This window comes from Phalacrocorax aristotelis, chromosome 5, assembly GCF_949628215.1.
Source record: "Phalacrocorax aristotelis chromosome 5, bGulAri2.1, whole genome shotgun sequence".
NCBI lineage: Eukaryota > Metazoa > Chordata > Aves > Suliformes > Phalacrocoracidae > Phalacrocorax > Phalacrocorax aristotelis.
This window is the reverse complement of record NC_134280.1, coordinates 66,380,955-66,396,227: the sequence shown is the minus strand read 5'-3', so window position 1 is coordinate 66,396,227 and position 15,273 is coordinate 66,380,955. Positions and strand designations below refer to the sequence as shown.

General features: G+C 42.2%; 1 protein-coding gene across 1 annotated transcript in view; it reads left to right on the top strand.

Annotated features, from left to right (window-relative positions):
• The window catches only part of SLC6A5 (solute carrier family 6 member 5), a 29,022-nt gene extending 22,202 nt beyond the window's left edge, over positions 1-6,820 (top strand). The window contains exons 11-13 of the mRNA XM_075092601.1: positions 400-500; positions 4,214-4,381; positions 6,665-6,820. Of these exons, the coding sequence (XP_074948702.1) occupies positions 400-500; positions 4,214-4,381; positions 6,665-6,820 (425 nt within the window). The remainder of the gene's footprint in view (positions 1-399; positions 501-4,213; positions 4,382-6,664) is intronic.
• The last annotated feature ends 8,453 nt before the right edge of the window (positions 6,821-15,273 follow it).

Here is a 15,273-nt window from a genome sequence, read left to right as displayed (position 1 = left end):
AAGCGATACAGTCGTACCCGAGTCAGATATTGCCTGTGGTGAAACAGGTATACAGATATTAATAAGGCTCATCCTCATGGTAAAATAAAACAAGAACACACTTAATTGCAGCTAACTGGTACATGCCATTAATGCTTTAACCCACAATGTACTGAACACTTAATCTCCATGTAATAGCTCAATTTTGCCTTATTCCTTAGGAAGTAAATATTTTCTTGGAATGGTTCCCACCATAATAGTCTCAGTTTTTACTGTGTGTTTAGGTCCTCCACTGAAGTTTTTAACCAACAAGTCAGAGTTTGTTTTTGTAATTAGACACACGGGAGGTCACAAGAGCTATGCTGCAAATTGCAGCTGGTTTCTTTCACACCTAATTGCGTTTACGTTTGCTGTTTACAGGATTGCAAAGATTTTGTGAAGATATAGAAATGATGATTGGATTCCAGCCTAGTAAATTCTGGAGAGTCTGCTGGGCATTTGTGACCCCAACTATTTTAACAGTAAGCAAAAATTTTTTAATGTCTTCTTCAAAGAGTTTGGTTGTTGTTGTTTCTTTGTCATTCCTGATGTTTCTGAATAGCAGTAATTAGATCTTGGGTGCAGATATCTAGACACACGCATGTGTGAGCACGTGTGTTCTTGGAATGGTGTGCAGTAGACAAAACCGAGCGTAAGTAACGGTATTTTTGGTAGAGAGGCCTGCTGAGTCTCCACATGGTGCTATGGTAGCCTTTCTCTCTCTGCAAAATGCTAGTGTGGCATACCATTGCATAGCAGCATGTTTGAGTATTGTACAGATGTGTGGATGTGTAGCATGTATGTATGTCTACGTACACATAGAGGGGGAGAGGAAATTACATGAGGTTCCTGTTTCTTCTCAGGTTGGGCTAGGGAAAAACGTTTTAGTGAGTCATAAACTAATCTGAGAGTCATGAGAGAGATCAATATAGGCTGGGGGATGAAAGGACTGAGAGCAGCCCTGTGGAGAAAGATTTGGGAGTACTGGGGGATAAAAAACTGGACACGAGCCGGCAATGTGTGCTCGCAGCCCCAAAGGCCAACCGTGCCCTGGGCTGCATCCCCAGCAGCGCGGGCAGCAGGGCGAGGGGGGGGATTCTGCCCCTCTGCTCCCTCTGGGGAGACCCCCCTGCAGCGCCGCCTCCAGCTCTGGGGCCCTCAGCGCAGGAGGGACGTGGAGCTGTTGGAGCGGGGCCAGAGGGGGCACAGAAATGCTCCGAGGGCTGGAGCCCCTCTGCTGCGAGGCCGGGCTGGGAGAGCTGGGGTTGTTCAGCCTGGGGAGGAGAAGGCTGCGGGGAGACCTTATTGCGGCCTTTCAGTGCTCAAAGGGGGACTATGGGAAAGGTGGGGGCGACCTCTTTAGCAAGGCCTGTTGTGGCAGGACAAGGGGGGATGGTTTTAAACTAAAGGAGGGTAGATTCAGACTGGATATAAGGAAAAAATTTTTTACGATGAGGGTGGTGAAACTCTGGCCCAGGTTGCCCAGAGAGGCGGTCGATGCCCCGTCCCTGGAAACGTTCCAGGTCAGGCTGGACGGGGCTCTGAGCAACCCGACCTAGCTGGGGATGTCCCTGCTCACTGCAGGGGGGTTGGGCTGGATGGGCTCTAAAGGTCCCTCCAACCCAAACCGTTCTGTGATTCTATGATTCTTTTTTGGAAAGGCTTACATGGAAATTTGACAAAGTTTTAGCTGCAAAGGTCTAGATATTTTTGCAAAAAGGTCAAAATAGTTACTTTCTCGGAAACAAATATGAATCCTTTCAGTTTGTCTAAAAAGAAAAAAAAAAAAAAAAGGCAAAAGGAACCTTTCTTCCCAAACCTTTGGCACTGAGGCAGTGACTGAACGCCCGCCGCTTCGCGCCCAGCCAAGCCCGGGCGGCCGGAGCCGGAGGGATGGGGGGGTCCCCGGTCCCCCCCGCCCCCCCGCCCGAGCGCGGCGCTTCCCCGCCGGCACCGGCAGGTGGCGCTGTGCGACAGCGTCTGGCGGCGCTGGGGCCCTGCCTGCCTTGGCAGTAGCGGGGCTTTAAGCTCCAGGGAAGATTGTGTTCGGCTGATTTTTGTGGGTTCCTTTTTATTTTGATTTCCACCCCAAAACCTCAAACGATTATTTACTTCAAGCTTAGCTCTCCATTGCTTCTAAAAATTTCGCAATATTACCATTCCTGCGCTTGTTTTTTCAAGGCCAAGAGTCAAAGTATAATAGCTACATCTGCATTTACTGCCTAGCTCTCTAACGCAGTGTTTCCTTTACATTTTAACCTAAATTCAGATACGGTCTCTAATTGCACATCATGTTTTCGCACAAGAATAAAGCAATTCTTTTAGCCGTTTCTAAAGCTTTGAGCCTGACAAGTCAGCACAGAGCAACCGAGCCTTCTTTCGCCAGCCTCTACATTCGAGAGAACATACTTCAGCCTGAAACTCCTCAGGCCTGCACCGCAGGCGCAGCAAGGTTATCAGTATTTGCGTCGGGTGTTAAAAACTCATCATTTCACAGCAGGGCTAAATAGTTCCTACAAGTATTCATAGATTTTTTAGGTACGAGATAAGAAAAGTTACTGGAATTGCTGGTAAGATGCACATTTTGAAACGGTAAGTATGGTGTCACCTGGGTGGGTGAAGGAGCAAAACGGTGCCTCCATGGTCCTTCGCAGTCGCTTCTTCCAGAGAAGTTATATTTTTGACTGATGTGCTGGGAAGTTCCTATTTGTGCTGTTCTTTAGTGCAGCATAAATGTCTGCAAATCTCTTTATTTCCGGCGGGGGGTGGAGTGGGGAAGGCTCTGGGTAAAGTTAGTAATTTCTTTTTGATATTGTTGGTTCAGGAATGAGGGTTTTTTTTCCTGAACACATAAAAGGTTTAGTTTTTGTAGACAGGAATGCATGTGCGAAGGGACCAGTGAGTTTTGGTGACCTCAACAAAACCCTGAGCTGCGAGGAAAAGAAATTTTCTACAAAGAGAACAGTTTCTCCAACAGGCATGATGAGGATATTCTACCTTCCCACATAGATTTTTCTTTACCTATTGTTGTCACTGAAGTATATAATTACTGCACATGAAAAAACAGGTATAGATCTGTCTTACCTATCCGGTGGCAGATATACAGGTATATATGCGGACAAAATACAGGTATAGTTTGGAAATCTATTTTGAAAAGTTTGGGCTCAACATAACCCAGTTTAATCTACAGTGTCAGGATAGCATCAACAGGAGTGTATTTTTTCTCTTGAGGGCCTTGTTAAAAATGAAGGCATGTGTTTTTTTTAAGGCATGGGTTTTTTAATCCCTTTTTCTTCCAATGGCTGTTTTCAAGGTGCTGCCTTAGACCCATTGTAACACTTCTGAAGGGAATTGTAAGGCTTTTCTGCAAATTGCTCGCTTCCTTTACTGATCAGACTGGTACTCTTAGCTACTGCCTATAATCACACCCAGAGAATAAGAAATTATGTTGTCTTTTAAGGAAAGCAAATTTGGGAAGCAAATGAGGTCAGTTGAAGCTTGCATGTTCTGTTGTTGTTCCTTCCAAATGTAATATTTAGTGAACTTATGGTGAGAAATAAATTGACACTGATCAGTTGTAATTCAGTTTTTATACAATGGAAACAGACAAAGCAAAACCAAGCAATACATTCTTTTCTGTTACTGCCTCTGTAAAACTAATATTTGATACGTTTGGATAGTCTAATATTAGACTTTCAGTTACTCCACATCTCTGGAAATAAAACTGATCATTTTTGTATGTGCCTTCACCTAGTTATACCGCTATAAATCTTCTGTGTGCAATTATTGCAAGCATAGGCATTTCCCAAAAGTTACTGAATTATGCACAAATGTAAGCAGATGTATTGCTATTCATACAGTAAGTGAAATGGAGTAACTTAGCATAATCACATTAGGTAAAACTGCCAATAGACCATGTAATAAAGCATGTTACTCTAAGGGCAAGATTCTAATTTCAATTCCACTGCCATAAATACAGTGATTTTTGTGGGATTTTGCAAGATTTCCATGAAACTCATTAGATTCAGACTCTGACCTGTTTATTGCAGCCTGCGGGAGCTCCTTGCCTTAGGTGTATGCACTTTCATCTGTATTCCATATAAACCAACTCTTTGTGTGTGGATACCTACCATTTGTTGCATAGCAGGCTTGGTTTGCTTATTCAAACATATTTGTTTTCCTTCCTTGTTTCCAGTTTATTCTTTGCTTCAGTTTTTACCAATGGGAGCCGATGACTTACGGAGCTTACCACTACCCAGGCTGGTCCATGGTGCTTGGATGGCTGATGCTGGCCTGCTCAGTTATCTGGATCCCAGTTATGTTTGTGATAAAAATGCATCTAGCCCCAGGCAAATTTATTGAGGTAATTCTTCTGTCTTTTTTTTGCTGCTTAAAAATACAGTCACAGGAGACTCTTTTATTTTGCATTGATTTTTGTGGTATTGAATGCCTAAGAGTGCTAAGATTACTTTCCGGTAAGCTAGTCATTGTGTTGCAGAGATGCTCAGCTGATTTAAAATGCAGACCTTCTATTGCCTGTTCCTCAAAAAAATGCTCCAAAATTGTTAAGTGATTGCTTTTATGAGAACTAGACGGAGGTACAAATTTCATAAGCCCTGGTATGGTGTTACTGAGAGAAAGTTGTTCTCCTAGCTTTGTTGGCCTCTTTGCAAAAGCAGTGTGTAGATGTAGGAAGCACCAGCTGCTGGTGTGCATCGTGTCGCAGCGAGCCCGGCAGTCGGTGCGGGGAGACGTCAACTGGGAGTCGCCTGTTTGCGGAGCGCGAGATGGTCGGGTATCTGAGCCACCCGGGATGCGCTCCAGGGGGTTGTGCCACTTGTTGGCCTTGTTCAGGAATAAGTTGTTCAGGGAAAGACCTCATGCTCTACAGCTCAAACCGCTCATTATAATACTTAGCTGACAATCTTTCTTTCCCCCCTTCTTCATCTCCTTTTTTGTCTTGACTAAGGTCATCCTTTCTGGCACCTAGGCTTTAAAAAAATCTAGGTGGCCCTTGATTTTTATGCTGCTTTTGTTTATTTTGCAAATCAGATTCCAGCTGCTTCCCCCCACCACTCCAGAAATGTGGCAGCCCCCTCCTGCTCCCCGCCTCTGTGCCCTGGCCCTGCCTGCCACCCCAGCTGCCACCACCGCGGCTCCCTGGCTCTTCCCATCCCACTGGCTCCTCAGCTCCTTGCCGGGCGCAGTACAGCAATGCCTTTCTCATGTCAGCGTTTCATCCCTTCGTTGCCTTTGCCTTGGTATCTGAAGAAGTTCAACGGTCTTATTTTCGGCCTTTGAGGCTTTCTCAGTTCTGTCCTGCCCTCACTGCACGCTGCTTGTGCTATTGCCTTCTCGGCACAAGGAACAGGCACTCGCCTGCCCTTTTCAGCTCTCCTGCAAAACCTGTCAGGGCTGTTATATGCCTCAAAAATGAAAAGGAGAGAAAATGTACTAAACTAGAATAATCTTTTGGTCTCTCAATACATCACACTACACGTGCCTAAGGGAAAAGACCATGCTTTTCTGCTTCACGCAGAAAAGGAGTTTAATATTAAGTGGTGGGATGCCCCAGGGAGAGCATCTGAGTAGACGGTTGGCACTAGGCAGTGAGGCCACTTGTCTAAAGGGCCTTGTGTAGCACGCGATGGAGCGCACAGGTCAGGGGACAACTGCTCCTACTGGAAATGAGCTAATGTGAAATTTAGACTTGCTTGTTCATCATCTCCTAAGTCTCTCCCATTGAGACAAATTGTTCTGCTTCACGTCTTCTAACTTATATGTGTAGTACTGGCATAAAAATTGCCGCACAAATAGGGTACGCTCCTTACTTGTCCCTCTAGTAGCGCACCCGAAGAAACACCAAAGGGTTGGGTCTGTTTTGAAGGGGCTTTTGCTGAAGCTATTTCAGCTGTAGCATGGTATTTCCTGAATACCAAGTCTGCTGCATAAAATTATTATGGTTGATTTGGGAGGTAAGAGTTGCAAGCTGGTAATTAAGCAGAGATTAAAATAACTGATATCGAGGTCTGATTCACTTTATTAGGTAATAAACATATAATTGTTCCCTCTTAAGTCATCAGAAATATGTTTTCTTTCCTTTTTATCTGTAAATGCACCAATCAAATTATATATTCAATAAAGAAATCAGCGGTAACGTTAGAAGATTTTTGTTGTTTGCCAGGTTAATGTTCTCCTCTTTCTTTTTTCCTGCAGATAGAAATGAAGCATTTTGTCATCTCAAAATTAAAATCTTTGTTCGTTCATAGCAATGTACTTCTTTTTGGTCATTTGTATACTTTGGGGAAATATGCTAAACAGAAATCCAATTATTTTAATGCAGTTACCCACTGCTTAGACCATTGGGCTAAGAAATTGTGCACATGTCCTTCAGTACATGAGCCTTGCAAACTGTAGCAGCGGTTCCGAGGTCCCCTCATATGGTGAAGGGGAGGCTGTATCATTAAAATCTGGGCAATTTATCCTCTATTAATCTTGCAAACTTTGTGCAAAACAAACACTGAGCAGTGGAGCATTGCAGGGCCATCATCAATAATCCCAAATGAGCCTATCCTCATGTCTTCTGCATTGTAATTCTGCTCTGTAACTTCAAATGAGACTCTCTTTTCTCTCCCTCGCATTACAGCGACTCAAGTTGGTGTGCTCTCCACAGCCTGACTGGGGCCCGTTTTTGGCCAAGCACCGCGGTGAACGTTACATGAATATGATTGATCCGCTGGGAACTTCTTCCCTGGGACTTAAACTGCCAGTGAAGGATATAGAACTGGGGACCCAATGCTAATAACTATTACATGGGTGGCAATAACGTTGTCAGCCTTTTCTGATCTTTTTTTTCCCCACCATTTCTTATTTTCTTTTTCACAGTGCCTGAAAGTGGTTGCTTAGGAAAGTAGGACTTACTGTTGCATGCCATAGGGAAGACCTAGCTAGACCACTTCCAGGCGTGGGTGATGCCCACGACATGTTCCGTACCCGGTGAAATAGCAGAAGTGTGTTGCGCAGCGGGTGACTTACCGGGTTTTGTCAGGTTACGTAGGAATAAACAAAATGTAACGGGAAAAAACTTAAGGAAATTATGTACAGAATTTGACCCCTTTCACACAAGCATCCTTGTAACAGGTAGCTATGATGGCACGAGGATTTTGTTACGGGTGTAATCAGAGGGAAGTTCAGCCCTCAGATGGGATGGAAGCGAGCAAAAAAGGGGATCTCCCGTAGTCCTCGTATAAATCCAGCATAAGACTCTTGCAGGAAGCGGGGTCGCTTTGTCTATGCTGACAGCAGACCTTGACCCCTTGTGTCTGTGCACTTCTTATATGATTTATACTAACTTTGGGGACTTGTTATTTAAACAAGCGGAGACCCTGTAAACAGCACACGTGGAAGCAATACGTGGCATCAGAACAGAAACACAATAATCCATTTGATCTTTTCAAGCAGGAAAATGAAAGCAAAATTTAAAGAACTAATCAACTGAGCTTGGGACTGAACTGCATTTGAGGCTAGAGGTGGTTTGGAAATGGTGCCAGACGGAGGTGCGTGGGCATCACTGTTTAAAGTACCACCATACGTTTCTTTTGATCATTCGATATCTGTCATTTCAATCAAAAATGCCTCAGTTATACAAAGTGTCTGAAACCTTGCTCCACTCTAAGTGCAACTGTGGTTGTACTCACTTCGCTCCAATACTCTGAACATAGTTTTCTTTGTTTCTCTGCTTTTGTTTACAGTATCTCCTCAAGAAGCCATCATATAATTTGTGCCTAACTTTGTATTCTTACAGTGGTAAGTGTAGTCTAGTTACCACCTGACAACAGTTGTTAGAAGTTAGATGTGCTGTTCAACTTTGTGACTCCCCGTTCATTCTCCTATAAACATCTTTATATAACCTCTAGATGTATTCTTCTCTTTCAGCCAACGGGGAAATAGCAGAACCCCACTTGCCTATATATTATATATATAGCACGTAAATTCTTCAAAGCAGTATTCTCTTTGAAATGTACATAGGGTTTTGTTTTTTTTTATTGGCATTTAAAACATTTTCATTAAATAAACATCAAACAAAAAAACCCCAACAATTAACCACTGGAGTCGTCCACATGGATGCAACCTTAGATATACAAAATGCGAGGGTTGGGGGGAGAGGCCACTTTAGTAAATGGCCATTATAGCATTGCACAGCAATAGGACATTCAAAGTCATTACATTTTAGAAGTCAGATATAAGCGATGATATGAAATGTTCGACTTAAATAGTTTTGTTACCTATTGGGCAGAGTAAAAATAGAGCTTTTTAAGAGTACATTTATTTACCTGAATAGAAAACTAACCCAGTTTATTGTAAATGCACTAGAATGAGGGAGAAAAATATATCTTCAATAATTGGCAAAACTGTAACCTTTACTATCTTGTTATATCCTATACATACATATATGATATTTTTTAACAGTGATCAGTGTTCATGTAGTGTGTACTAGTGATGTTTTATGTCCTTATAAATATCTTATCAATCAGTGTAGAGATGATGAGCTTAGAGTAGTTTAGCCTGTTTTTTCCCTCCCCACACACACTACTGTAGTAGCCAGTAAATGTTCTTTCCTTTGAGGGGAGAGTTTCTATCCCGTTCTTTTGTCCGTCCGTCTCCATACTACAGGGTCTCAGGTAAATCTTCAGTTAATGTGTGTCCGTAGATCAGTAGACATGTTGTTTCATCCCGTTGAAGAAAACAAAACAAAAACTAAACCTTAATGTTACACTTCCACAGATTGTTAACTTATTTTCTCTGTGTGTGTGTGTGTATATATATATGTATATTAAATATATTAATCATTTTGCTGAACTTCCTTTTTCACGGGGCAATTAGTGTTGCCAGTTCTAGGCACTGCTGGAGACCTTTAATCCTCATGCAGGACACGTGAAGCAGCATCAGGGGTTGTCACTGAGCATAGCGAGGCCAGATTTTGCAACATTTTTGTACTGGCCCCTGAATCCCCACTCCACGGGCTCTGTCGGTCCCCGTCTCGCATGGCAGCAAGATGGGACCCTTCTGTGAGCTTCTCTGCCTTAAAGCTGTGCCCCCTTGTTTCAGCTTCACCTGCTATTTTAACAAGGGGCTTGCTATTCTTACTTCTGGTTTTTATTTTCCTGGCAGAGGCAGGTTTGAGAAGCTACGCTCTGTTTGATGTAATGAAGGTCCATAAAGACGAGCTGGAAATTCGGCCCCCATGCCTACGTGGGTCTGAAGGGCCTTTTGTGGGTGAAGAAAAAAAACCTAAGTCAGCATCTCTAGAAGGAATTAGGTATTTTTGTCAGGATAAATAGCTCTAGGTCTCTCTTTACCAATATTACCTAGCATCTTGGTTTGGTTTTTGGAGTCCAGGCCAGTTTTTGTTCGCTACTACTGTGATTTTAAAAAAAAAAATCCATAGGTTTGTTCCTCTTTTAAAAAAGAAAACACACTCAAATCACTTAAGAGTTCTGAATCCTTTCACTTACTAACTTGTCTCAGGACATGCATTGGAACTGGGATTAACTAATTGCAATAAAATTACCTCAGCATAAGGATGTCAGTTACTGTCTACGTGAAGTATAAAAGAGATATCATTTGAAGGAATACTGCTAGGTTATGGTATCTTTTCTTTGGCTTGGATTACCAAACCAGAATGCATATGAAAAATTTAATTGCTTTCCATGATTTATGTAATTAATCTGCTTGCTTTTAATTTAGATGTTGTTCCTGTGCCTGCTAAGTCATTAGCACAGGATTAGGCTTGACTTTGAAACTCTGAAAACAGATGATAGTGATTTTGTTCTAGCTGATATCAGTCTTCAGCTTTGCCCTCCATTACTAGGCTTGCAAAAACATTTGGAGAGGGGGGAGAAATGCATACCAAAATCACAGAAGATAGGAAATTTTTGCTGTGTGTTAAAAGCAGGGTTTTTTTCCCACGTTAAACTTTTTTAAAAGTATTTTACCGGCTGAAGCTGAATGTTGAGATTAAATTAACCAGCAGTGTCTTCTTTAAATGAGAAGTAACCTTGAAGTTTGGGAATGCGCTTCATTTACCATGTTCTAGGAAAAGTTTGCATGTATTTTGGTAATTTTTTAAAAGTAAATTTAGTAACTAATTAAATGCCAGTAAAGATCTTTAAGAAAAAAAAAAAGGAGGGGAAAAAGCCATATTAGTAAAAATGTGATGTACGTACTTGCAGATCTATCTATCTTGTGAGTAAAAAATGTTCGAATTTGGTGAAATTACTTATGTTGCATATTTTTTCTTTGAAATGAAATTGAATTTCTGGATGGGCTGAGATGCGTTATTGTATGCATTAAAGATTATACCTAATGCAAATGCTTGCCATCTTCAAATCCTTTGGGGTCTTCCTAGTGTTTTTAATATGCAATTTTCAAAACCTGTGTTTCAGCTAGACTTGGCAGCACTTTGTTTCCAAAAGAAGGGTTTAACAAAATGACCTTTAATTGAGGAAGACTTGGATCGTCTTTATATGATGTTTCAATTGGGTCAAAGTAGTCTTTTGGTTCGGTTCTGCTCCACTGACCACGTTAGATGTGCCTCAGCACTAAAGATCACTGCTTCTGATACACTGTGTGGCTATCTCTTACCATGAAATTCCGACACCTGATTTATTTTAAATACCTTTTGATCTTCTTGAATGTATGTACAGTTGTATGGATAATATGATTTCTTGTTGCTTCGGCTAAAGCAATTGCTCATTTATGGCAGACGTTGGTTTCCTGTTGGTTTCTTGTTCTGCAGCTCCACTTCTTGCAATCAGAGAAAGGCTGGCTAGGGTTGTGGGCTGCAGGCTGCAGAGCTTTGGCAAGCGGCATCCCAGAAAGCTTCTCTGTTTTGCTAGTAACACTGTTGTAAGAGACACTTGTTTCTTAGTTTGTAGTTAAATGGTGTGCATATAAGACATCTGTAAAATGGTCAGAGCTTGATATTCTGGAGGAACTCAGGTTGACGACACGAGGGGGGAGGGTGGGGGTATTTGGGGTTTCTGCCTTTGTCACCCTCAGGCAGCCTATCGCCAAAGAGAGAAGGTTTTCCTGACGGGTTTAGTGTAATGTGAGAACCGGGCTGGACCTTACTGCTTGCAATATTTATTATTTGCCCATAATGTTTAAATACATCTTCAGGTAACCATTTGCCTTATAGCTATCTTCCATTGTTAGGAAAAATTATCGATCGACTAAAATATGTTGTCATTTATATTATGTAGTATTACCTTGCGAGGTAGATGCTTAGCTGGTATAAATGGTCACAGCTTCGTTTGGAGCTGTGACCATTTACACCAGCTGAGAATTTGCGCCCTGTGTCCTATGGCACTTTATTACGGACCCATCGCTGATGGGTTAAATCTTAATTACTTGCGTAATGTCATATATAAATATATATATATATTTACAGGCATTCTATGGGGTACTGCTGCCTATGGATAAAGATTTGTACCCTAACCAGGTCATCATAATTTTTTCACTAGCTATACGTGGAGAAGATATATTACGTTACAAAGGATGCATCATATATATCTCATGTAGTGCATATTATAATGCTGTATGTTATTAATTTAAGAAACCATTATTCTTGAGGCCCTACCTCAAATTTTGTATTCATGTGTACAAATGCAATTTATTGTATTATATATTTGCCTATTATATTTGGATGTGATAAATTAAAATTATTCAATAATGTATGGGCTCTAAAGACTCGAAATAAATGTCCAGTGTTTAAAACAGAAAATACATTGATGTTTTTCTGGTGAATGATACATCTCTTTTTCCACCCCCTCCTTCCCCACCCAATACCCACCACAAACATCATTCTTACTTAACACACAGCCTTAAGGTATCTGCAGAATTGATCCGTTTGATTGTTAGAAACCTTGAGCAGCAACTAGAAACGGGCCTCTTGGGAAATGGAGATACTGCACAGCTGCAGAAACAAGTATCAATTAAATGGTCGGATTCTTAACTATTTGAGTGCTCTGTAGCTTGTGGAATAATTGATTGCTTATCAGAGGACCAGCCGGATTTGCTGAAGTCTTCTTATCCTATCAATTCAATCATCCCAAAGGTGGTTGAACTGTTAAAAACAGTGGAGGTTCGTATCAGCTGGAGATGAAAATGAGAGATGTAAGGGAAGAGCGGGTGAAGAAGGAAAGCGTAAGGACACGGCTCCTGATGTTACTGTACCTTTTGTTTAAAGCTGAATCCCAGCGGTGTGGTGTGGAGGGCAATGTGCCACAGCACCAATGTGGTAAGCAGGGTCTTCCCTTCCCGGCAGCCTGCTACGGAAACGGTACCGGTCCGGCCTGCTTCGCTGTTGGCAGGCAACAGCTCCTGACAAGTTTTCCCCAGATTCAGTAGCTGAAGTAAGATGGCTGGTCGCAGTGTGGCGTCAAATGTGGTAACACAAGAGATACTAGCGTTGGTGCCGAGGGCGTGACAGCGATTCCAGGCAAGGGCCTAATCCTAAAGACAGCTCAATAGCTATGTGGCAGGACCGTCTCGGCGGGTCTGGTAGTCGGTTCCCCCCAAAGACGAACTTCGTTCTGCCTCTGAACTTGCTTTTCTCTGAGATGTGTGTGTGCAGATGAAGGGGATGGCAGGACCTAATGATTGAAGGCTACAGTAATTCTTTGCACGTATGAGGCAGATTTCATCTTGGAGACGTCTGAAGTTACGAGTGAGCTTCGAAAGAGTCCTGAGAGGCAGGTGAGTGTCATTAGTCCCCTTTTCGGGAGGAAAAACTGAGGCACGTGGAATCTGTCAAATCTCCAGAGTTGACCAATGTGAGTCAATGATACAACACATTGATTCTGGAGTAAGAGACAGTCCTTTGCTGTCACCATGAGGTGCTACTGCTTTAAATCTTTAAACTCATGGGAACAGGTAAAAACCCGTGTCCTTTTAACTCTGTTGTATAGATTCACCCAGGCCGTGCTTTAAAGGAACGTATGTTACTTAAATGACTAGAAGATAGACGCATCTTCTATTGCAGTCCTGGCAGATGTGTTTAGTTTGAAATAATGATACTCTTTCAGATACTGAAATTCCTATGGTCAGGCTGTAGACCAAAGGGCCCATCTTTCACCAACCTAATAGATTAATCAGTGGTAGAACTTAATTTGGACTTTGGAATCTTCACACACTAGATAACCACGCTTTTGGGAATTAAACGAAAGTGGTAGGTATTGCTCCATGACCGAGTACAGAAGTAGACAAATGATTTCTCTTTGTAAGGCCTCATTCTGGTGCATTTGTTACTTATTTATGTAATTATAAATCTTAACGTGGATACTTTCAGCCTACTTGACTGGTGTTATACAGTCCTTTACAACTATCTATCAGTTGGTAGGACAGGTACGGCACACAGAATCCCCCCCTCCCTTTACATCTACTCTTTTTCTTAGTATGTGGGTGTAAGCGTTGCTGTTAATTCATGCCCTCTACTGGCTGCACAGGAAACTTTGTCCACACGGACGGCAAGTATCCCTTAGGAGCCAGGCTTTCCCGGGATGTGAGCCTTATTTGTGAATCGAGGAGGTTTTTTTATGCCGTGAGCTACGAGGTGGGTTTTTTTTCAGGTGGAAGCACAGTTGCTTTCCAGCGTTTGCAGTTCAGCTGGCATCTGAGTCCACACGTTCAGCTACGCACTTAACACACTTAATTGCCTTTCATGCAAGGAATGTGAACAACCTTACAGCTTCTCTGAGAGATGCTGGGCCTAGTCAGAAATGCTTCCTCAAAAACTACAAAATGCCACAAGCTTCGTGGCTGACAGGACTAACAGTTTAATGCCACGCAGTTAGCCACATCACAATAATTTAGGTAAAAATCAAGAAGCGTTCCCCATCCAACTGAGAGCGCAAGAACAATCTTTCACAGGGATATTATCTGAGCTGAAATCCAGCTAGCTTGCCAGGACTAATGCTTTACTCTTGCAAAATGCCATCAGATTTTTTTTTTTAATTGCTAAGTATGTTCAGGAACACAGTTTTAATTCTTATCCGAATGTCATGCCTTTCAGCTATTTATACTTCCAGCAAGATCATATCGGAATATCAGATTTTTCAGTGGTAAAGGAAGATGATCTGTTGCCATTAGAGGACGTGTAAGAACAGTGTTGGCTGGGAGAATGTGATTTTTAAATTATTTTTTTTTGCCCATCCATTTGTCCCGTCCTTTTCTAATATGAACAGCTGAAAATGCATGTAAGATTACTAACACTCTCCCCATGTGCGGTTATTTGGGCACCGAGCTGGACTATAGGAGGACCCACGTTTGTGGGACCACCTCTTTATCCATGAGATTGTTCAGGCTGTGTTTGAAGCTGCTGCTTTAAAGCCAATAACTCAGTGCAAAATTTTGTACGTACCCACAGTAAATTTTTTTAAAAATAGCATTCAATCCAGATTTAGGTTGAGCTAATATCAGGGCTGTTTAAGAAACTATCTATGACCAGTTTAAACTGTATATCCACTAAGGCTCTGCACCAAGTGGAAAACGGAAAACTTGAGTTGAATTAGATTCCATTTTATGCATAGATAGACCCCGGTTTTACTACCAGATAAGCACAAACATTGCTAAGCTGACATGAATTGGATGTACAGACCTCTTGCACAGAACGAAATCTCTTAAATCAGAGAGCAAATACTATGCAGAAAAATGATTTTATCAGGACGGGGTAGGAGAGTGTGTCTTCACCTGCTGATGGACCCTTGCCTCTCTGCCTTGTTGCTATGGTTATGCATCTGTGTGTATACACATAGGCTTGTACGCCACGTATATACCTCTCCCCACGCCTCACGTACCCATACACCGCGGGTAAGAATGGTGCTAGTAACACAGCCCCCGAAACAAAAGTAAGAAGGTAAAAAGTTATATTTGAGTAAAAGCTCTTTTGATACACTGGAGAGAAATTTCTGAGATGCTTTTGGAATGACCACCCCGAGATTTCCTGGAGTGCGTTGCATTCCCTTGCTTGCAGCCAGCAGCAGCTGTTTTCGGAGAGCTTCCTAATTAGGTAATTAGGCTACCAAGTTACACTTTTTGCTCTTGCTAATGTAAAGGTGGGCGAGCGCAACTGCCCTCTCACACAGTCATGGTTTTGAGTTGGTTTTTTTTTTTGGGGGGTCACCCTAACTTTATCCAAATGTACAGCTTATTATTTTATATCTAAGATGGCTGGAATTTGCGCTGTGCCGCACC